Source organism: Megascapheus bottae, chromosome 2 (assembly GCF_031878675.1).
Source record: "Megascapheus bottae isolate mThoBot1 chromosome 2, mThoBot2.hap1, whole genome shotgun sequence".
NCBI classification, from domain to species: Eukaryota; Metazoa; Chordata; class Mammalia; order Rodentia; family Geomyidae; genus Megascapheus; species Megascapheus bottae.
Genome location: NC_143510.1, coordinates 22,433,166 through 22,455,203, shown reverse-complemented (window position 1 = coordinate 22,455,203; position 22,038 = coordinate 22,433,166). Strand labels below are relative to the sequence as shown.

The following is a 22,038-nucleotide window of genomic DNA, read 5'->3' as shown; positions in this document are numbered from 1 at the left end:
CAACATCATTTTCAGTCCCTATGAATATATGCATAAAAGTTAATTTTTTTAGTTATCCCATAACTCTACATTTAACCTTTTCAGAAACTGCCAAGTTTTTCTATAGTGACATCACTTTCTGTTCCCTCTAGCAAGGTATGGGTATTCCAATGTATCTATATCCTTGCCAATACTTGTTATTTTCTCTTTTTACCTATTTTTTGTTTTGTATTGTGATGAGATGGCATCTTCCGGTGATCACTGACATTTCTCATTGTAAATGCTGATCTTTTTTATGTTCTTATTTCCACTTGTGTATCTCATTTGGAAAGTTCATTTAGATTTTTAGTTGAATTTTTAGCTAGGTTGTTTGTTTGTAATGTTCAATTGTAACATTTCATTATACATATTGTATTAGGGCCTTATAAACTATAAAGCACACATACACGTATATATGTATACTCTAATTGCATATGTTGTTTTCTCTGTAAAAAATAATTAATAATGAAGAGCTTCAACTTACCTATTGTTTCTTTCATTTCATGTGTTCTTGCTACTGCTTTTAAGATACTATTACTTAATATGAAGTCACAAATACTTTTCCTACTAAGCTTATTACACATTCCTCATTCTTTTATTTAGGTCACTCATCCATTTATTTTTGTGGTAGTACACAGTATGAGACAAAAGGCCAAACCATTTGCTGCATGTGAATGTCCTTGTACACAAATCACTACTGGGTAGATTAAAATCAGTATCTAAAAAAAAAAGAGCATACATTTTTCCTCACTGAATTGTCACCTTTGTCAAGGATCAATTGCTTATAGGTGCATGGATTTAGATATGAACTCATTCCTACTAATTTCATTCTTAGACCATATTTCTCATTTACTTTTGTTTGTTTTTTCTGGTTGTGGAGCTTGGACTCTGGACCTGGGCTCTGTCCCTTGGTTCCTTTTTTGCTCAAGACTAGTACTCTACCACTTACACCACAGCACCAAGTTCCCATCACACTGTTTTGAATGCTATAACATTTTAGTGAGCTTTGAAAATTTGACACATGGGTCCTCCAGCTATGTTTCTTTGTACACTTGCTTAATTTGCCTTTATCTTGGAAAGGATAGCTTTTTGGTTGAGTGGTGCCTAATTGATTGGAGTGTATATTTTAAGCTACATCTTGTAAGACTGATTGTAGACTTCATTAGTATTTACCATTGATTAATTTGTTTCAGTATTGTTTAAAGTTTTGTTTTGTTTTGTTGTGGGTCACAGGGCTTGAACTCAGCCTGGGCACTGTCCCTGAGCTCTTCAGCTCAAGGCTACAGCCCTACCCTTGAGCCAAACCCAACTTCCTGTTTTCTAGAGGTTCATTGGAGATAAGAGTCTCAGGTTCTTTTGTGCCCTGGCTGGCTTTGAACCTTGATCCTCAGATCTCAGCCTCCTGAATAGCTATAATTACAGGTGTGAGCCACCCAGCTAAATTAAAAAAAAAAATTGTCAGTCCTGGACCTTTAACTCAGGTCCTGAGCACTGTCTTTGGGCTTTCTCAAGGCTAGAGGTCTACCATTTGAGTCACAGTACCACTTCTGGCTTTTTTTCTATGTATGTGCTACCAAGGAATCAAACCTGGGTCTTCATGCATGCTAGGCAAGCACTCTACTACTAGGCCAAACTCCCGGCCCTAAAGATATTTTTAATATTCTTATTGTTACACAAGTAATGTTACAGTTACATAAGACCAGTACAGAGTACATTTCTTTTGGGACCTTGTCACCCCTCCTCCTCACTCTCTCCTGGTTTTTCCCTCTCAGTAGTTTCAATAGCATTAAAAAAAATTATAAATTCAAGTTTGGTGGCATTTTTTCCATTAGCAGCTCAGAAATCTTTACCATAGGTTTGGTCAATAGAAACAGCATCTGTTTGTAGCAGCTTCAAAGATTAAATGGAATAAATTTCATTGAAATTTGATGAATTGATGCATCATCTCATCCCATCTGGATGACTTACGTGGCTTGAATGGGTTTAACATCCCTTAAGAAAAGCAGCTAGAAAAATTCTCTCCATACAAAGTGTAATTTCCTTATTTGGTACTTAACTTCCAATACCCCCCTTCCACAAAAATAGTTAATTTCTATCTTGTTCAGATTTATACTACATAGGTTATCTTCTAGTCTGAGGAAAATTTATTAATCCAGATTGCCAAGTCAGACAGGCTAGTTAGGGAATTATTTTTCCTTTTTTGCTTGGCTGTTTATTTGTTTGAAATAGAATTTCATTGTGTATCCTAGAATAGCTTGGAACTAGCTGTGTAATCTGGGTTGGCCTTAAATGTGATCTTTTTGTCCATTCCTATGTCTCCAGGCTCTGGGACTGTAACATGTGACTGGCTTAAAATTACCAGCAGGTTAAATCAGGTCATATTAATTTTTATTCTGAATTGCAGAAAACAAATTACTATATGTGATGGTATTGCAATGCAAAAAATGAATATATACCCTCTGACATATGTAAAACTTCATGAAAAAAAAGGCATTTTCATCCAGCATTAAGACATACTTCAAGAATTCCTCCAACACATAAAATTACTTTTGCCCTTAAATTGTCTTGCAAAATCTATTTGGAGTTTTAAATTTAGTAAAACTTACTATTATTTTTATAAAAATAAGTCCTAAACAGTGTTATTTACTGGTTGACTTTTTGAGAACAGATGACTTCCCTGAAATCTTCAGGTTATTCTATGACCAAAGTCCTTGCTCACAGTCCTTCCCCCCCCCCCCCCGCCGCCAACTGCAAACAACTGAGGTTTTTTATTAGCTTTCTCTAGAGATTGAATTCTTAAAGACAGAACTATATACATGCACTAGTTTAGTTTTTTTGCATTTTTTTTGTTTGCCAGTCCTGGGCCTTAAACTTAGGGCCTGAGCATTGTCCTTGGGCTTTCTCAAGGCTTGAGCTCTACCACTTGAGCCATAGCATCATTCCCAGCTTTTTTCTATGTATGGGGTACAAAGGAATTGAACCTGAATCTTCGTGCATGCTAGGCAAGCACTTGACCACTAGGCCATACTCCCAGCCCGTTTGTGTTGTTTTATTTAGAATGCGGTAGGAAGAACAAATTGAAAAATGGAGGAGCTTGATCCTCTTTTGCTCGCCATCACAATTTCCTATTATGTGGTCCCTGATCAGAAAGCAAAATTCAGCTGGACACCAGGGGCTCACAGCTGCATCTCAAAGCACATGGGGATGTTGAGATCTGGGTAATTGTGGTTATGACTAGCCTGGGCAGAAATTGTTTCTAGTCTCTACTTCCAAGCACAAAATGTTGAGTAGAGGCATGTTTCAAGTTGCAGAAGCTGAACTAGCAAGCAAAGTGAATGCAGGGTCCTGAGTTCAAATTCCATCACTGAGAGGAAGAGAGAGAGACAGAGACAGAGACAGAGACACAGAGAGAGATAGAGGCAGAGACAGAAATACAGAGAGACAGAGACAGACAGAGGGAGAAAGGAAAGAAGGAGGGAGGGAGGGAGGGAGGGAGAGAAGGAAAAAGGGAAGTTTGGAAGAAAGGAGAAAGAAAGGGAAAGAGAGAAAGAAAGAGAGAAAGAAAGAAAGAAAGAAAGAAAGAAAGAAAGAAAGAAAGAAAGAAAGAAAGAGAGAAAGAAGAGAAAGAGAAGGAAAGAGAGAAAGAGGAAAAGAAAGAAAGAGAAAGGAAAAAAGAAAGAAAGAAGGAAAGAGAAAGGAAGAAAGAAAGAAAGAAAAAGGAAGGAAGAAAGAAAGGAGAGTAAAAAGAGAAGGAAAGAGAAAAAGGAATAAAGAGAAGGAAGGAAGGAAGGAGGGAAGGAAGGAAGGAAGGAAAAAGGGAAGGAAGTTTGGAAGAAAGGAGAAAGAAAGAAAGAGAGAGAGAAAGAAGAAAGAAAGAAGAGAAAAAAGAAGGAAAGAGAGAAAGAGGAAAAGAAAGAAAGAAAGAGAAAGAAAAAGAAAGAAAGAAAGAAGGAAAGAGAAAGGAAAAAAGAAAGAAAAAGGAAGAAAGAAAGGAGAGTAAAAAGAGAGAAGGAAAGAGAAAAAGGAATAAAGAGAAGGAAGGAAGGAAGAACAGAAGGAAGGAAGGAAGTGAGGAAGGAAGGAGAAAGAAAGAAAAAAGAAAAGAAATTAAGAAGAGAGAAAGAGTGAAGGAAAGAAAGAGGAAGAAAGAGAAAGGAGAGAGAGAGAGCAAGAGAGAGAGAGAGCAAGAGAAAGAGAGAGAGAGAGAGAGAGAGAGAGAGAGAGAGAGAGAGAGAGAGAGAGAGAGAGAGAGAGAGGAAGAGAGAGAGGGAGAGAGAGAGAGAAAGCGCACAGGAAAAAAGGAAAGGAAGGAAGGGACCAAGTTTCTAGACCTATTGCTTCCTTGTAATGCTTTCTTCTCTCCCACTGGAGTGGGTACTGACATGAATTCATCCTCAATAAAACTATGATTGAGTTGTCTGTCCTAAAGGTTCAGTTTTCATGCTAAAAATACCTTGACAAGGTCGCCACATTGTCTGCCTGCCACATTTTAAGCCATGTCCTCAAATACCCGAGAACCTGTTTCTTCTCACCCAGCTTGCCTTCTGGCTCTGACTTCTCTCCTCATTCCGTTGAGTTGGTGCTTGTGGTCTGGCTGTGATCTTGACTGCTTAGCAGAAGCTTTCCAAGTGCCAAGACTTGGCTTTGGTCTCTGCCACTCACACTCCCTAAATGCAAAGGAGTTTGACTTTTCACATCCAGTGCTGAATTGCTAGAGCACTCAACCTGAGAAAGCAAGCATGCCAGCCAGCCATGAGCAGAACTGATCTCATGGCCCGGGTAGGGGTCTCCCACTGTGAGAGGAACTCTTCCAAAATAACCCATGTTACTTAAACAGGTTTACAGGAATCATGATATACAAGATAAAAATCTGTATCAAGAAATCTGTGTTCGAAAAGTACTATAAAAACAATTACTAACAGTACTATAAATTGAAGACAATTTACCCTCTTAAGAGCCTTCCTTTTAATTCTCATAATTGGATTTTTGTTCAATGCAATACAAAAAATAAAACAAAACAAAAACAGCGGCAAAAACCTTGATCTTTTAAAAAAGTCTTTGCAAGAAAGGGCACATGCCTGTAATCTCAACAGTCCTTATTCTGAATCACCACTAAACAAGAGACTGATGGAGAACTTGTAATTTGTCAAACCCTTCAGGGAACTATGGTGTTTAACAAACATTTCAAGGTTTCTGGTTGACAGTAGCAGGTTATTCTTGAGCCATGCAAATTCCTAACACCTCAGTCATGTCAGACTTGGATACTGTGAGGGTCAAAGGAGCTGGAGCACATAGAAAAGAGTAAATGAAAGAAGAATTAGATAAGAAAAAGATGAAAAGGATAAAACTTACTTTAGGAGTCAAAGATTTTCTATTTATGTGGATGGGTCAATCTTCAGCCTAGCACTTTACAAAGACAGGACCCTAACTTGAATGACAAATAAAAGCCTAGCTAAACAAATGATGACAATATCATATATATTTATCAATACCAATTATCCATCAGTTGGTGTTCTAGTTGTGTAATAAACTAAGGCTCTGAAATAATAAAATGTTGATTTGGAATGCTGTTGGGTCTGTTAGCCCCTAACAATATCATTGAGACAATTTAAGGTGAAAAAATGATTTTTTGAGTAAGTCCCTTTGAATATGTCTATTCTTTAGGTATTCTAAAGGAATGAGCGGGAAAATTATCTTGAAGAGAAAAAAAAGCAATACAAACTAAATAGTAATACCAGGTAAAGAGAATTTTCACCTTGAAGTTAAACACAACCAAACCCAGGATCCAAGAGTTGAAGGGACAGAGAGCCTGGAGCATCTCTACACGTACGTGCCAGTATCTACGCGGTCCGTATCTCTGGAGCACATGACTACATGGCCTGTCTATTTGAGGGTCCATGTCTATGTGGTTACTACCTACACGGATGACCAGAGGAATGGCTGTGTTGAAAGTGCTAGGGATCTGCTTTTTTTTTTTTTTTTTTTTTTGGTGGGTCATGGGGCTTGAGCTCTAGGCGTGGGCACTGTCCCTGAGCTCTTCTGCTCAAGGCTATAACCCTACCCCTTGAGCCACAGCCCCACTTCCCATTTACTAGAGATTAGCTGAAGATAAGAGTCTCATGTTCTTTAGTGCCTGGGCTGGCTTTGAACCACAATCCTCAGATCTCAGTCTCCTGTGTAGCTAGGATTACAGGTGTGAGCCACAGAGGGGATCTGCTTTTATAAGCATCATCACAGAAAGATTCTGATGCATCAATCTAGGTGTCATCCTTGCAGCTCTCATCTACATTAACCCTCTTCTGTGAGACCTTTATGTGACATGCCTTCATTTGACCAGGTGTAAGGGATCTGTCTCGATCTCTGTGTAGTCCTCCAGTTGACCAGTGTCTAAAATGTCCTCAGCTATGTCAAAAATCTCTGTGGCCTATATTTATGCAGCCAGCATAAGGAGAAATGTCTGTATTCAAAGAACTACGGAATTACTCTTAGGAGCACTGAAGCAACTTTCAGTTGGTCTATTCAGCCAGTATTTACGAAGTCTGTGTTTATTCAGCTAATGTCTATGTGGCCTGTTCCATGTGGTTACATCTATGAGTGAGATTGCTATGAGATCGTGGCTATGTCATCTGTCTTTACGAGGTCCCTGTCTTATACGTGACCAAGCTCATAGTTATGTCTTTACTCCAAGAGTTCAGGTTTTGTTTCTCTAGTGTGGGATGCGTAGTCTTCAAAAGTAGAGAAAGTTATTTGCAATATCATTCTTGTCTGAATCAAAGTGTATGACATGACGCTCAATAAATGTTGGTTAGATTAAATAAAACCAATGGGAAAGAATCCTGCAGTAGTAATTTTTAAAGACTTGTAAATGTTTTTGGTCATGAAGCACACTCTTTTTAGCTTCAAAATGTCAGCATGTTCTAACAGGAAGCAGCTGTTGCATACCCACTTGCTAGCTAGTCTAAGTCATAAAATTTACATAGAAAAGAAGAAAATAAATCAGATATAAGTCTAAGTCTTTATTTTCCAAAAACCAACAAACAACAACAACAAAACAAATTTCTGATACCTGCAAGGACATTAGAACAGCTGTGGTTCCAGGAGATCCTGATCCTGACCAAGGTGGAAAACAAACCATTTAATACTGTTTAGAGGAAGCCAAAAGATTTGAGGAGGAAGCAATGCTCTTGTGACACATTCTCCCTAAACAGAAGGTATCTTTCAATCTCTTTTGTGCATCTGGGTTTTATATCACACCAATAGGTGTGAAAGTTCAAGAAGTGGTCCAGATGTTTTTTGTTTCTTTTTTTTTTTCATTTTTGTTCATTTCTTCTTTAACTTCCTCTGGTTTATTTGGTAGGGATGAGGCAGACTAGAGAAGGTTTGGTTAGGAGGTTGTTAAATGGGTGACATTCCTTTCATTTCCCTGTTCTGATTGTCAAGAGGTTTGTTCAACTATTGATAGCAGTTCCCTTCAAACTGTCACTAAGATAGGTTTTGAAGAAAACAGACAATAAAGCTATAAAATTTAGAAAAAAAAAGAACAGCTGTGGTTCTCCTACTTAGGTTTTGAAATCTGTAATGAGAGTAATACATTTCTTACATAAACTATATAAGTTGTTTTTTTCATTAGCCATAATTCAAGTTGTTGGATATTTTCTGGAATCCTTCCTGGTGATTTCTGGATGTTTGGCAAAAGGTATTTATGGTGTTTTTATATAGTGTTTTATACAAGAGGAGGATCACAAGTGGTCTACTATGGATATTCATAGTTCCTTTCATGTTCAACCAATGCCCCATTCCACAAAGTATTACCAATTTGTTTCAATGACAAAGAGTGGAAGTTGCAATAATGAGTATTTGACATAGGGCACTAGCAGTAAAATGGTTCAAATGTCCAAGAATGTCTCCCGTTATTTTCTATTCCTTGTCATATATATCGTTGCTGGAATCATTGGTTGAGTAGTGAAAAGAAGTTTGAATCAGCCTTCAGGAAATACTGAGAAAAGTGAATCATTATCCTACTTTCTCGTTTTTATTTGGGCGGGGGAAGAAGGTAGAGTGACGAGGGCTGTGATTTAGTCTTACCACTTTTCACAAGAGGTAATTTCAGAGCTGCAGGTTTCCCCTTTTCCTCTCTTTCTAAATGGATTTGAGCAAAGTATAGTAGTTTAACATAAATACATGATTGGACATCTGTGATTGACTCTAGTTCTGGCAAAGTTTAGGTTCTTTAAAGTCAAAGGCCTAAGATGTCATCGTTCAGCAAGAACAATAAGTCATGAGCAATTCAAATTCTTTTTACCAAATATATTTAAACTTGAGCAATGAAAGAACAGATAATGTGCATGCATAACTATGTTAATTTGATTGGTAGCTCTGGTGTGGGCCAAATCCCCAAATTTATTTAATTAAATTAATTAATTTATTTATTTATTTATTTTATTTTTTTGTGTGTGCGTCATGGGGATTGAACTCTGGGCCTGGGCATTGTCCCTCAGCTCTTCAGCTCAAGGTTACTGCCCTACTCATGGAGCCATAGTCCCCCTTCCCATTTTCTGCAGGTTAATTAGAGATAAGCGTCTCTTGGCCTTTTGTGCCTGGGCTGTCTTTGAACCATAATCCTCAGATCTCAGCCTTCTGAGTAGTTAGGATTACAGGCGTGAGCCACTGCACCCGGTCAAATCCTCAAATTTCTACATCCAGAAAGTCCTTTTTTAAGATAGGAGTGATATGTACTTCTGGAAGATATGTAAGGAATGAGTTAAGACCTGAAACTGCTTCAGAAATTCATCTTTTGTTACTATTTTTATTTTCTATATTTTAATCATTTATTGGGTGTCTACTTCATGGCTACTAGGATATAGTATCAAACAAAACACATGCAGGATTAAGTTCATTACTGTATTTATCATTATTGTTACTTCATTATTATGTCTCATAAACTGACCCTAGTTATATTATTATTGTTATTATTATTATACAGACCACCAAGCTAGTATGAGATATATCATAAACCAGCCTGCTAATGCCAGTAAGGACATGATCTATGTTTATTGACCTTCTTGTTCTCAGTGACTTAGCACAGAATTTAGCATAAAACAGCATCCTGATGGGATGATGTTTGAGCTGATGAGATATTGCAAGGTAGGATAACATGCTTTGATTTGAAAATGTACCACACAAACTCCAGTTCCAGTTTTAACCATAAAGTACACTATGACCTTGGAAAGTCTACTGGCAACTTTCTATTTTGAAATTAAGACTGCTATGCTTTAAAACCACTAAGGTTGAATCTAACTACGATTCTGCACAGTAACTAACACCACCTGCTATTTCTTACCTAGTTCTATGTGTCAGTATCGGAAGGATTTAAAAAATATGAAGATTTAGATAGAAAAAATGCAAGAGAGATTCCTTATACCTTGCATTTCTTTTTCTTTATTTTTAAGGTTCCATGTGAGCAAGTTCATCTGTCAAGTCTCACCAATCAATACTGACAAATCGTTAGCCAAAACCAATACTTCATTTGGATTTCTTACATTTTTGACAAATCCCCTTCTGTCATCACAAGACCCCATCCAGGATTCCACATTACAATTAGTTGTCACACCTCCACAGCTTCTTCCACATTAGCATAATTATTTTCGACGTTCCTTGTCTTGATGGCATTGGTGGTTTGCATGGCACTTGCCAAGAACAGGGTGGAGTGACCGTAAATTGAGGGTTTGTTTTGTGTTTACTGGGACTGATCAGGTATTACGATTTGGAGAAGGGAGAACACACAGGCAACCCTTATCACATGATCTGGTATTAGCAGGAATATCCATTTATGCTTCTGTTTTAATGAGTAAATAGGAATGATTTATAATAATTGCATAATTAGTGATTTAATGAACCACAAAAGGAAAATCTCTGCCATGTTGCAAATCTGTATGTCATTTTGTGTGCAAGGTATAAAATAGTCAATTCTCTTGGGATAGGCATAATGCTAAAATGTGTTTAACTTAACTTCTTAACTTGAATAGAAGGACTTACCATCGCAGATAAAACCAAGATAAGTGAAAGTCCACATCCTGTTATAAGTTAATGCTAATCTCCTACTTTTATGGAATCAGGATCCACAGATTCGATTTAAAGTAAAAAAGTATAAAGTTTTGTATTTCTTTCAAGTTCGTTGCAAGCTCAGGAAATATTCTATCTGTGCTTAACTCTGTGGTCAAAAATAGGACAAAAAATTGAAGTAGAGGCAGTTAAGCATTTTGATATTAATTCTCCTAAGCCTTTTTCAAGTAAGGAACTTGACTAAAGAGCTGTTAATACTTTACTAAGCCCAGTGCATAAATAATTTGGTATCTCTAATCTTAATGTGTTTGGTGCAAATGTATGTTATTCTGTGGGATCAGAAGATAAATCAATGTAACTATAAAAGGGATTGGAAACACCACTGGGTTTATTTTTACACATTTATTACCCAATTTCACTATAGAGAAGTTATTTTAGGATTAATAATATCTATGTCATGTACTGTTTTCAGCTCAAGACATAAAAGGAATATGTCAGCCCAGAGAAGAAGTTATTAGAAAAGTAAAAATTACTACAAAATTGTTACCATGGTGAATTTCAGTGAAATAAATACCCAGAGTGCCACATCTGGCTTCTCTGTGTGCCCACACTGTGAAGTACAAAAATCTGTATCCACAGAGGTCATTTCCCCACAGAGCTGCTTAGAAGAACAGTTTATTGACTTTAGCCTATTATCTCTTATGATCTTACTGTGGCCAATCTCAGACAATATTTTTCTTACACAGTATATTTACCCCCATTATCTCAGATTTTTGCATCTTATGAAGTATTATCTTCCAATTGACTTCATCCTCACTTGTGTGACATCAGAAATTGTTTCATAATTTCTGGAATTTTCTGATATTCATAGCTTTGTATGAAGGTTAAATTTTATTATTTTTATAAGTATATAAAATTCTTTTTCAGTATAATAAATACTTGGCAAATTGGCAATGAGTTAGTTACTCAGAGATTGGTGCTATCAATCATATCTTTTTTATTGGGGACAATGAATGTAGTAAGATCATCTTGATATTGTTGGTTTTATGCTGTCTCTGGATTCTCATGGGATTCCTCAGACTATGAACTTATTTTAGTAATGGGACCTTAGCAGAAAAGTAAAACCTAACCAGAAAGGCAGGATCTCAGTATCCAAATATTTACCATTCCACTGAAGGAGACTTTCCTAATTATTTCAGCCACTAAAATAAGTGCTTCAGTGTGGGAAGTATCAAGCACAGGAAACAAGATCTGGAAGAGACTTCTACAGACCAGCCCTTAACAAGAGCACATTTTTCCCCCATCATATTGACTAATATTCCATATTTAGGGAAGTAGGAATAAACAACTTCAACTCAAGTCTTCACTCCTACACTTGGAAAGAAGCAAATATCCAGTTCCAAGGCATTTTATAACACTGTCTAGTGTGAGGTAATAAGAAGTAAACATGCATTCAGAGGCAACACCACTAAGGCTGGCTGTCCTTCTTACATCCCCTCCTCCAACCTATTTATCATGAACTTCTCAGTGTGGCATTGTGAAGCAACCACAGCAGCACTAGAAATGACAAGTGGAATGACCAATCCGAGAGCAGCTATGGCTGGACATGAAGCAGGGAGTGTTTTGGGGCTAAGAGGATAAGAACCAACTGACTGGCAGAATGAAGGAGGATAAGTAAACATGGGGTATCAAGAGATAAAGAAACCAGTAGAAAGCTGATTTACAAAGTATTGTTGGGCATAAAGACTGTTGCTAATGTCATAGTGATTGGGACATGGAAGAGAACAATCTTGTGTGCCCAAGTAACATTAGGACAAGGTAATTTCTCTTTGAAGGTTGAGCTCTCCAGATTTAGTAACAGACTTCGGTGCCAAAAGGGTTGTTGGATTACAGTGCATCAACATGGTCTTCAAACTCTGGAAATGATGTGACATTAACATGGTGTGATTAGTCTGTGAATTCTTTGAGGGTGAGCTCGATTATTTGGTTGCTTCTACCACTGCTTCCTGAAGGTAGCTTGATACAGATGGTCCATTTAATAAATATACCAGACTAGAATTTCCACTCCATTTTGTACTGATGAACTTTTCAACGGGTGCTGAATTGTGATTCTCTGTAAAGAGAATAATGGTTTTCTGAGCTGCATATCAAGGGAAAGCAATTTTGACATCAGGTTTTTTAAAATTTCCTAAGTATACTGGAAAGGGTCTGAGTTGTTGTTTAGTAAAATAAATGTATGAAGAAAAAATATTAGGAAAAATTGGGAAAAAATGTGTTTTAAAGGCATTTATCCTCTATTTAAAAATTTTAAAAGCTGCCTATATAGAAAAACATATTTATTGCAAATCTTCTTCTACTCAGGTGTGTTGAGAGAAACTTATGACATGTTTATTTGCCCCCAGAGAATATTTAGAAATTGTGTCTATGTACATCTTGAAGAATCACCTGATGGTTTAATTTCCATAGCTTGAGTGAAATGTGGTCATCTGTGAACATTTCCTCATTCGTTGACAGACGCAGTTAACAAGCAGTCATGTCTAGCTACTCTTATCATTATTAACAAGCTGTAATGTGAACCATCCATTTCCAAACAAGGAAAAGTAATGAGCCTCTTTCCTCCTCTTGCTCCTGTGCTGTTTTCAATGCAGACAGTACCACGGGGACATCAGCAATATCCACGACGACCAGTGTAGAAATCCGCAAAAACAGCATTATGACGACTGAGCTCACCTCTAAAGCAGACAAGAGCCCCACCACACCCAGTGGCAATAGCTCCTGTCCTTCCACAGAGACGGAGGAGGAGAAGGCAAAACGACTGCTTTACTGTTCCTTATGCAAAGTTGCGGTCAACTCGGCTTCGCAGCTGGAGGCACACAACAGTGGTGAGACACACACACTTCCTTTCCCTCTCCCCAGTTCTGCAATCATCTTCTTTGCATAGATTAGACCTTTGGCATCAGGAGACAAAGGGAGGTGGAATACTGGCAATTATTAGATGGCACTCCTTAGCCATTAAAACATAAACATGACAGGTCAGGTGGCATTTATATCGGGGGCAGGGGAGGGTTGCTAGAGCTTGTAGACTATGGTGTCTGAATATGTGTATGGTGTGCGTGCTTGTATGTGTGTGTTTGCAAACTAGATGGAATAGCACATAGATCTAAAATAGTTTTTTACATTAAAGTGATTTCTGATGTGGAATTCTATTATTTGCTCCCAAATGGTATTTTCCAAAATTGTGCCCCTAATATTGTCTTAAAATTTGGCTTGTACCTTTTCATGAATGTTTGCTTAAAATCTCTGTATTATAATTTCCATAGCAAACAATGATGTTGTAGCCAATACTGTGTAAGGGGAACATACAGTATTTAGGTGTTGCCATCGAGTTATAATCTGTTTGTGAGATTTTGTATGGTCTTCCCACAGCTTAAGCATATTTATCATGTGTTTCATTTGATTAAGGCTTTGTCATAGGACCTATCAAAAGAAAAAAATGACAAAGCAAAACCAAGTGTCTCTTACTTCAGCATTAAACTTTAAAGCAGAAAAGGAAACAGGAGAATATTGAGAATATTGAGAAATATTGTGTGTGTGTGTGTGTGTGTGTGAGCGTGCGCACGCTTCTCTTGGTTTCTCTTTCCTTTTTCTGCATGTGTGTGGGAAGTGTGGGTGTGATTCTGCGTACATACACACAAACATCAGCTTTTCTCTAAAACATGAGTTGATTGCCAAGATCGACTTTTCACTTAGAAGACTGGGTTCTTTGCCAAGGTTATGTCAGCAGCTGTCTCAGAAGTAGATTCATCTGTGAATCATTCCCAAAGTTAATGTCGCAGATGCATGTTGAGTCACTGACCGATCGTGCTTTATGGTTAATATCTGGGCATTGATTTTAAAACTCTGAGGAGAGACTACAGATGGAGAACAATTCCTTTAGCACGAGGCTTTCTCCTATACACAATAGCTGCAGTCAGGCTCAGTTCAGGAGTTCAGGAGCTGGCAAACCTAGAAGCCTTATCGGGCTTTCAACTAGAGTCTATACCATCTCTTTGCCTTCTATGTACTTGTTCAAATACAATTCTATCATGGAAGTCCAAATTTTCCTGAAGAATTCTTTATCAGAAAAACACATTTATTTGGAGATAACTTTGGCAAGTCAAATCTGCCCTTCAAAGTTGGAGTCTAAGAATTTTGAAGTCCTAGAATTCTTAGCAGAAACATTTGTTATAGCAGTGAAGTCACTGAGCATTGTGGCTCCTGTTATAATCTTACCGACATAGGGGACTGTGATCAAGCCATAGGGTGAAGACTGAAAGTCAGTCCAGACAAATCCCCACAAAACTTAGTCTCCAAGATAACCGGTCAAAAGCATGGCAGAGGTGTTACTCAAATGGGAAAGTACCATTTCATCATTTGAGCAAGCTCAGCCTGTCAGTTCAAATGTTGATGCATAAAAAAAAGAAGCAAAGTAGTTCCTTGTTTGAATATATCACATCAGGGTCATAGTTTTCATATTCTAGGTTTATAATCATTATTTCAGATTTTCACATCAAAATTATTTACTCAACAATAGATGAATGAATGAATGAATGAATAAACAAACAAATATTTGTCCATGAAGTACATCCAGAGATTCTGATTAGCCATATCCAGGTCTTGAAAAATTATAATTTTGAATATTAAAAAATCTTCACAGTGCTTTTTAATTTTTAAGACAAAGCTGTCAAGTATGTCATTCTCACCTGAAAGTTTTCGGGAGATGAATGGGACTGTCATGCTTTCTTGAGTGACTTTTAGGCATTTTCTGATCTGAAAACTATGGCTGTTCCTCTGCCTTTTGGATCTTAGATTTCCTTACTCCTATACTTCCCTTTCAAAATCAGAGCTCTTTTGATATGCTTAAAGCATGGATCCCAGGTTCCCGGCCTGACTGATGTTCATTGTAGACCTTATAGTAGATCTAAATTAACAAGCTTCTCAAAGAAGGAGGTGACACACACTGAAAACAGTGGTAATTCACCCTGCTGTCCAATGAATTTGCTCTCCAGCCTGAGCTCCATGGTTTAACTTTTGCAGTGTTGAAAAGCAGGCTCTGTCTATGACTTCCTCCACACATACATGTACATAGGGATATATGTTTGCAATCCTATCCACACACAAACAACTGTTAATTCTAGATCACTCCCTTAGGTTGAGTACAGGTAAATCCAAGGGGTGAATGTGAAGAGAGGCTTTCTGTGTGCCTGTTGTCCTCCCAGCAGTGGAAGTGACAGTCTTAGGAATCAGAAGAGGGTTCTGGCACTATGTTTTAGTTTGGATTTCCGCAGAGGTATATTCTGAGACAACAATTTAATTTTCTGCTCCAACACAGGAGCATTATTCTGCCACTTAACAATCTGGGCAGCTGGAGCCAAGGCTAATCTATGAACTCAGCCTGGAATGTAGCTTTGCTGTGCATTTGGAATGCCTTGGATTCAATCTGAGACACCAAAGAGAAGAGAATCCAAAGCCATCAGAACATAAAACCAAAACCATTAACTTCACAGTTCACCCTCTCCTATTGCTACGCTATCATTTATTTATGAACTAAGGTTTACTCCTTTTTTTTTCTTGAGAGAGCATCTCATTGTGCTTTGTCCAGCTGGCTATAAACTCACTGTGTAATAGAGGCCGACCTCAAACTCACCATGTTCCTTTACATTTTCATGATTGGGATTACAAATACAAAGCACTGTGCTTGACTCATTTACATATTTCTGGGAGGAAGTCCTAGCGCTTGAACTAGGGCCTGAGTTCAATCTCTGAGCTTTTGTGCTCAATACTAGCTATCTACCAATTCAACTGTAGCTTCAATTCTGGCTTTTTTGGTAGTTAATTGGAAATATGAGTCACACAGACTTTCCTGGCTGGGCTGGCTTCAAACCCTGATCTTCAGATCTCAGCCTCCTTAATAGACAGGATTAAGGTGTAAGCCACAGTGCCATTTACATTTTTACTTTTACATTTTTAAAATAAGCAGCAATGGGATCAATGCATGAACCAAGCCCACAGGGAAGCTAGTTCTTGAACTGCTATGGATTAACTAAGGAAATGTGAGTGTGGCACTGTTGTGATGCTTTTTGTAAGAAATATAATAAATTAGCATTCTGTCCTAATTTCTCACATATAAAATTTCCATAGTAACCATGTCCACTATATATTTCAATATAGACTAATATTTTTTCTCCTTCTTTCCTTCCTTCCTTCCTTCCTTCCTTCCTTCCTTCCTTCCTTCCTTCCTTCCTCCTCCTCCTCCTCCTCCTCCTCCTCCGCCTCCTCCTCCTCCTCTTCTTCTTCTCCTTCTTCTTCTTCTTCTTCTCCTTCTTCTTCTTCTTCTTCTTCTTCTTCTTCTTCTTCTTCTTCTTCCTCTTCCTCCTCTTCCTCTTCCTCCTCTTCCTCTTCCTCTTCCTCCTCCTCCTCCTCCTCCTCCTCCTCCTCCTCCTCCTCCTCCTCCTCCTCCTCCTCCTCCTCCTCCTCCTCCTCCTCCTCCTTCTTCTTCTTCTTCTTCTTCTTCTTCTTCTTCTTCTTCTTCTTCTTCTTCTTCTTCTTCTTCTTCATCTGTCCTTGGTCATGGGTCTTGAACTGTGGCCTGGATGCTAGCCCTGAAGTTTTACATTCAAGGTTAACATGTTACTGCTTTAAGCCATACTGCCAATTCCAGTTTTCTAGGGATTAATTGGAGATTAACTGGAGTTTCACCAGTTTTCTGTCCAGGCTCACTTTGAATCATGATCCTCACATTTCAGTGTCCTGAGTAGCTAGTATTATGGGCGTGAGCCACTGGTACGCGGCTGACTAATAATATTTTAAGGAAGCAGGTCTCTACCATTTACATTTTTTGGAACTTTGAGCTCAAGGTGTAATGGAAAAGCAGAATGCCCAGGACACCTAATTCTTATATTTTTATAAGATATTCATTTTTACATAATGTAAGAACAATAAATGTCTTGCCTCAACATAGTCAAAACTAAACATCTAAGCCAAAAATAAGTAAAAGAAGGCTTGCGTCCTGTTGAATTTGGCTGAAATATGGTATTCCTTTCAGAAGTCATAAACTTCAGATGGAAGTTCCTGTCAAGGTCAGCCTCAGTGACAGGAGAATGATGGCCTTACCTGGATTCTTGAAGGTTTTCTCAAGAAAGAGCAGGACAGAAACAACAGATGTGTGACTGCTCTGTTGAATGGTTCCTTAGGGTTACAGAGGAAGGCCTGGACCTTGGAAGACATTCATGGGATATGGAAATGAAAAGTGATATTGCAGACTAGTACAGGGCCACAGCCTTTCACTACATCCTGATTTATAGAATTCTGCTCAACAGAACAGAGGGCTGAAAGAAAATAGAGTATGAAGCAGAAATTTAAAGACCCAAATTAAAAGCCATTTTTATACAAGACTATATTACTGCGTCGGATAGAAAATTAAAAGAATAGGTGCTATGTAAGAAGGCTGGTATACAACTTCAGGCAGATGTCTTTAAAAGACTTCAGTGAAATTTTGGGGAGTTACTTAGATTTCAAGAATTTCAGGGAAGGCTTGTTTTCTGTCCCCATGAAATAACTTAGATTTTCCTATTTCTGTGTCTTATCTCAGATGTGGATTAAAATAGCAATTAACACCTATGGCTGCTGTGAGCAAAGAGAAAAGTTAGCACAGCCTGAAAGGCATATTAATAGATCGAAATGAAGATGAGTTTCAATCTTCACTGTGTATATATTCTTCATGTATATTTTATCCTCAATATTTTCAGCTTACAAAAAGATTTTTATTGAATTTTAGTTTTATTTGGAATAAATAAAACTACTTTTAGAGCCTGTTAAAAGTTTAAAATATAAACTAATAGCTACTTAATTATGACAGTCTTCCATTAAGTGTATGAGATTATATTGTACAAAACTCCAACTGCATTGATGATTAATCATAACCATGGAATAAAAGCTACTAGTTGAACTCCCCTTACCATCATTAAAACGTGTGTGTGTGTATGTGTGTGTGTGTGTGTGTGTGTATGCATCTATGCTATCTACCAAGCCCTGTCTTCAAATAAAAAATTATTTGAACCAAAAGTGAACCAAGAGTCCCTTCTGAGTCCCATCCCTTTCTCTTTTGGTGAAGGGGTTTAGACCACTATCTGCACATCTATTTCAGGCGTCCTAGAACATGTGTACCTTCTGCAAAGTAGAAAATATTCCTGCTTACTGTGTTGCCTGGAGAGTGAACAAAGCAGAGTAAGGCACCAGAAAGCACTTCGTCCTATAGTGCTGCAATACAGTGCAGTGCTACAGTTCCTCCAGTTCCTACACCATGCTAAATTCTTTAGGTTGACATATGAGCATCTTAATAGCTGCGCATTAAGAACATTGATATTCAAAGTGAGCCATCCAAGCTGTAAAGTGTGTAGGTTTTATATTAAATGGGTAAAGCCATGATTATCATGAATGAGACAAATGTGTAGCTACAAAACATCTTCCTCTTATTATGGAGAGGATCTACACTGATCTAGAATGTTCCAAAAGTGTTTTATGCAGTAATGTCCAGTGATGCTAAGAAGCTGGTATGTGACTCACAAATTAAGACTCTCTTTTCTAGTTTTCAGAGTGGATTACAAGTCTAGTAAACACAAGAAGGATGTAAAACTAATTTTAAAGAATTCAAAAATATCATTAAGGCTGCAAGTGATAATAAAAGAAATTCCTTAGTTAAGTCACATCACTGAGTGAGATAAAGAAGGAATACCTAGTAACTAGAAATTAAGCAAAATTTAAGCGATGCTTTTGAAGGAAAATTGGCATCGTGAAATGTATATAGCTACTGTGATCTGAAGAAAAAAGATGTTACTAGTTGAAAGAGTCCCAGTGCTTAATGTATGAGAGCCCAGACGTGTTAATGTTTTAGTGAAGAGAGCATTTATTTACAATTTATATGCCTACACTGTGAGTTTAAACCTCATCTCACTTCTGTATTTTGAAATTACATAGTCCATCAATATGAGTTGTATTATCCTAAAGTGACCTTCACAAAGTCATCAAGGGTTTTTTTGTTGTTATTCTTACTCTTACACTTTGAACCTAAAACACATAGCCAAGTGAGGTTGTTTATAGATTCTGTTTAAAAAGTGGATATTTAATTAGTGCCACCTTTGTAAACACATCGTGTTTTAGTTGATTACATTTGTTACACATCACCTCCAACTCTACCTTCAGTAACTAAATCACTCTTCCTCATCAGCCTTCATTTATGGCTTATTATAGCATCAAGAGGAAATGAAACTCCGTCACACCCATTTAATTTCCTCTCAAAGAGCTCTCAAGTTCAGTTGCTAGGCTGATGGCATTTGCTTGTGATGTGAAGCATTTTACAAAAATGAAAAGTTCAATAGGGTTATATAAGGTGACAGGGACACATTGTGACAGTTACATCTTATGACCATGCTTCTGCCACAATCCCAGAAGATCAGGTATGGATATTATATTTGCTTATTTACCTTATCTACTAACACCTTTTCCCTGTATTTCTTTTTCTTTCGCCCACCTTCCTTAAATATTCCTGGCAGGTACTAAGCACAAAACTATGCTAGAAGCCCGGAATGGAAGTGGGACTATCAAAGCCTTTCCTCGGGCAGGAGTGAAAGGCAAAGGACCTGTTAACAAAGGAAACACGGGGCTGCAAAACAAAACGTTCCACTGTGAAATCTGTGATGTGCATGTCAACTCAGAAACCCAACTGAAACAGGTAGGTGGGGCAGATGGAGAGAATGTAAACAAAGCAGCCTCTACCAGTGTTAATCCAGGTGCTGTCTTTCTTCCTTTCCCTTCTGTTATTCTGCTCCATCCATCCAACCTTCCTTCCATCCATGCACCCACCCACCCACTCACCTACTTGTTTTCTATCCACAGTTCTTATTTGTTTAGGGTTATTTCAATTTGCCAGCGAGAAACTTTGCGCTATTCCTGTGTTTGCAGTAGGAAGAGGCAGTTATTGCAATCTTTTCTCTATCCCATTTCCCATTCAAATGTGTTAACTTTCACCATGTTTCAATTTTACATGTTTCCTTATATGCTGCAACTAATTTTGTGTTGTTCTATTCTTTTATAATGTGTAGTTTATTACATAGTATTGTGCTATAGTTCTAAATCCTGCAACCACCTGCTAAAGGGGATGACTAATCACATTGCATTCATTTCTACACTGAATAGCCTTCTAAACATGACAGTGGTACATTTCCAGTAGAAGGCCCAGCCTCCATATTGTGTTGTATATGTGTGTGTGTGTGTGTGTACATACATACAAGATTTTTCTGATTTTATGCATCTCGGTTATTTATCTTTAGAACTTAAGGGGCTGACATTTGGCTGTACAAATGTGAGGATAAATATTGGTATGGAAATAAATTCATGCCTGCCTGGGCATCTTTGTTTATTTGCACATAAAATTCCTTTAGACATGTCTTTCCTTTGTGAACACTTTTCTAAAAATGGATATAAGTTCAGGAGAAGGCAAAAAGCTGGGCGGGGGAAGATCCTGCTATTTGTTAAAAATGTTTTATAGTGAATAGTTATGCTCTGGGCATTAGAATCCAAGGGCAGAAGTACATGCCTTTTTCTTTAACTTTTGTCTTTCTGAAATGTGCATGAAATAATGATCATCTGTCTTCAGGTTCAAACAATATTTGTGAAAGTTTTTTGTAGATGCGCTTTTTTTTGTAAAGCTGTCACATTTAATTTCATTTCATAGCACATTAGCAGTCGAAGGCACAAAGACAGAGCAGCTGGAAAGCCCCCGAAACCGAAGTATAGTCCTTACAACAAACTTGCTAAGGCAGCACATCCCCTGGGGGTAAGTGACCTTTTCCTTTCCCAAAAGATAGGATAATTAGTATATTTTCTGTAGTGATTTGGTCTGTGAGCATGTACCATTTGGAAGGATGTGGGAGGAGGGCAGGCAATTTGTCAGTCATCAAATGGAGTAATTGTACTTAAGAAATCACAAACTGATTTCAGTCAGATCTCTACACCACCAGTGGAATCATTTGGGCCTGTGAATGATGTCAGGGTTTCTCCTGCTTTCGCCACAGTTTAGCGTCTTACCTATTTGCATTCATTATTGAGCACAGCCAAGGGAGAAAAGTCAGATCCTTTCAATTCTCTAAGGGAGTAACCCTATGAAATCTGGTCTTGATGTGAGTAATGATGATGCTGATCAAGGTAGAAGTCCAATAAAATACAAGTTCTTGTCTTTTTAAGATATTCAAGACAAAGCATTACTATTGTACTTTGAATGGTTTGAGATGATCAAAATACAGTCTCAAGAGGATGGCTTCGTGAGGGCCTGGACAAATATATTCTGCAAAATGCCCTCTTTCATTACATCAAAGTATGCTTTGTAGATGATACAGTGTCCTTGTGTAGAGATAGCTAGTGTTATTTGGAAGGGAGTCAAGGAGAATGGTGGAAGCCTTCCAATATCATGCCTATAACCAATAACTGGTTGAAAGGACACTCATTTTTATCAGAGAGACTCATCCTCAGTGAAAGCTGAAGAGGCTGGATTGTGCATTTTGAAATCTGTCTGGCCTCAAACAGATCTTCTTATAGTTGTGGTTGTAGTGTACAACTGGCAGATGAAAATGCCCTTAGAAGAAAGCAGCAGTCATCTATGAAGAGATGATAGTATGTGTGTTATCCATTTTTATGCAGACGAAAGCATCTACACAATATAGAAATAGATTTAGCTGTCTTAGAATGTGAGCTCTATGTGGAGCTGGTAGGTGAGCCCAGTAGTCATAGTGAGTGCTGTCTCAGCCAGCATGGAATTGGCTCTGACAAGCAACTGAAGTTCTTAAGTGAGCAGAGCACTTAAAACAGAGTTGCTATTTAGAGTATCCTTGGGAACTGTGACCATGTCACTGCTTGTGGAAGTGG

The 22,038-nt window shown here is 37.9% G+C and overlaps 1 protein-coding gene across 9 annotated transcripts in view; it reads left to right on the top strand.

Annotated features, from left to right (window-relative positions):
- Znf385d (zinc finger protein 385D) overlaps positions 1–22,038 on the top strand; it is a 581,998-nt gene that overhangs the window by 557,770 nt on the left and 2,190 nt on the right. For all 9 annotated transcript variants that reach the window (XM_090322093.1, XM_090322125.1, XM_090322141.1 and 6 more), the window contains 3 exons: positions 12,729–12,962; positions 19,671–19,849; positions 20,852–20,953. In XM_090322093.1, the coding sequence (XP_090178219.1) occupies positions 12,729–12,962; positions 19,671–19,849; positions 20,852–20,953 (515 nt within the window). The remainder of the gene's footprint in view (positions 1–12,728; positions 12,963–19,670; positions 19,850–20,851; positions 20,954–22,038) is intronic.